General features: G+C 37.3%; 1 protein-coding gene across 1 annotated transcript; it reads right to left on the reverse strand.

The window, feature by feature from the left end:
* Positions 1–486: 486 nt before the first annotated feature.
* LOC107862320 lies at positions 487–2,329 on the reverse strand (the record flags this gene model as incomplete). The annotated part of the gene is given in 1 exon segment (XM_047409834.1): positions 487–2,329. A coding segment is annotated over 1 exon segment (848 nt), but the record flags the coding sequence as incomplete, so codon positions are not given.
* Positions 2,330–2,335: the final 6 nt, after the last annotated feature.

Here is a 2,335-nt window from a genome sequence, read left to right on the forward strand (position 1 = left end):
ATGTATTGTAGAAGATGTTAATATTTATTGCCCCACAAAGAAAAAAAATGTAAGTTGTAAACGATTTAAAAAAAAAAAAGTAGTATTCACTTCTTGTGCCATTAGCAGGAAAGTCATGAACAGTGGAGAGTTTTAAAGTCTCAGCATCTCAAGTAGAAGTCCAGAGAAGAAACAGACTTGACACTGATTAAGGTAAAAAATGATTCTCTCTTACAAATTATTTTTGTGTTCCAACTGTTGCAGTAAAAGGATGAAACATTCATAAGTTTCATTATGTGAAAGTTAACTACCATTTGCACAACGCTGCGCTAGCATAATATCTTGATGGAATAATCTGGAGCTACACCCCCCTCGCTCTACTCGTTTTTAGTTCTTCCAGAGAATGCTGCTATTCCAGTGTTCAAAAGCATGGAAAATAATATGTATCTATTTCATTAAATTTTACAATGGAACCATGAAAAATCATACTTCAAACAGAAAAAAGTACCTTGTAAACTGCTTTGTCTCTCATTGTTCATTCCAATGGAATCACTTAATCTTCCAGAATGATCCTTCACCTTGTCTTTCCTCAAGAGCTCCATGGATCCAACAATAGGTAGCTGAGGGACTCCAAACAAAGTATTCATTGATGAAAAGTTATCCTTCTGCTTATGATGTCCAGCACCTCTTGAGGCACTTAAAGAATTAGAATTAGCTCTGCTTATGATTTTGCTCCCGTCAGTAACTACAAAAGGCCGCACAGTTGGAGTCCATGGTGAAGAGTTTGAACTGTAAATATAGTCTTCACCACGTTCCTTGTATAATTGCGCCATGAGACAGCTTTCTAGAGAATTCAAAGGCTTTATAAGATGCCCAATTTTTCTTCTACTCCTAACGTTGCTATTTTTTCTTGAAGTACCATAAGAAAAGGCCAATTCAGTTGTAGAAGGGGAGAGTGCTGGCTCATATCCCAGTTCATTGATGTTACCACATATGCTTCCACCCTGATCTCCTTGAAGTTCTTTATCACTCGGAACCCCATAGTTCAAATCGAAACTATCAGAAGCACGTGACGTCCATAGTCTTTCACCACTCAAACTACTGGTGCCCACTTCCGGATCATGAAAAGCCAATCCTTCAGCAGCACGATCACCTAGTTTCTTTCTCGGTGTCTCTACGGGGGAGGAACAATTCTTATCCAGGACTTGATGCATACGCATTAGCGAGTCATTTCTTATTAAACTAGGACTACCAGGAGATGATTCTAACAAATCATGCCTACTTCTTAAGAGATTCTTCCAATGCTGAGCTATATACCCAGCACCAGCAGCTGCAGCCACAACCCAAATATCCATATCCACTGCAATCCTCACAGCAGATATACTAACCTAGTTCTACAACCCGAATCTCCCTGTTAGAATCGTCTAAAACTTCTCCAACACTAAAACAAGATATAATCACAATGAACCAGAAGTCAATACTAAACCTCTTTGTTTTAATTCAAATGGGTATGAAAAGAACAAGAATTCCCTCAATTTCTCCAAGTGAAACAAAGACAAAGACAAACTTATCTAGGTTCACTAGAAAGGTAAAAAAGTTCTCTTCTTGATAAGCTATAACCCTAACTAAAAGAAGTGCAATCTGATGCACTAAAGCTCCCGCTATACGCACGGTCCAAAGAAGGGCCGGACCACAAGGGTCTATAGCCAAGAACCCTAATGCAAACCGAAAAAAAAGAGCGAAAAATCACCAAATGATATAAGATTACTCTTCAATCAACAATCAATGTCCAAACATATTCAATTTTCTATAGCCAGAAACACCAAACACAACTTGTCAAACCTGTAAAAACCTTAAGAACAATCACAAGCCATGCTCAACAACCACAACCAACAACCCCAATCCCTAAAAAGCACACCCAAAAACAATCCAATTAAAAAAAAACAAAAGAATCTAAAGGCTACCCATTTTAATGGAACAAATGAAGTACAAACCCCACCAATAAAAATAAACAACTATGCCACCACTATAAAGTAAAAGAACTGTAAGGTTGATGACAACAATAAATGAAAAAAAGAAAAAAGAATCTTGAAAATAATTAATTTTTTTTTCGGGGGGTGGGGGATAGAGAAAAGCTCACTCTTTTTTCACAGGTTGGTGAGAAAAAGGGTCACACAAGATTGGAGCATTTGTTGAAGATTGGGTCCTCCCCTCATTTTGCCCCCATATATTATCTAAAGAGAGAAAGGCCAAGGTTTTTACAGTAAACAAATTCTCCAATTGGATCAAAAAACATATGGTTTTATTTGGTGTTGGAATACTTTTATTGCCAAATGGAGATGATGATTATAGTGTG

Source organism: Capsicum annuum, chromosome 3 (assembly GCF_002878395.1).
Source record: "Capsicum annuum cultivar UCD-10X-F1 chromosome 3, UCD10Xv1.1, whole genome shotgun sequence".
Taxonomy (NCBI): domain Eukaryota; kingdom Viridiplantae; phylum Streptophyta; class Magnoliopsida; order Solanales; family Solanaceae; genus Capsicum; species Capsicum annuum.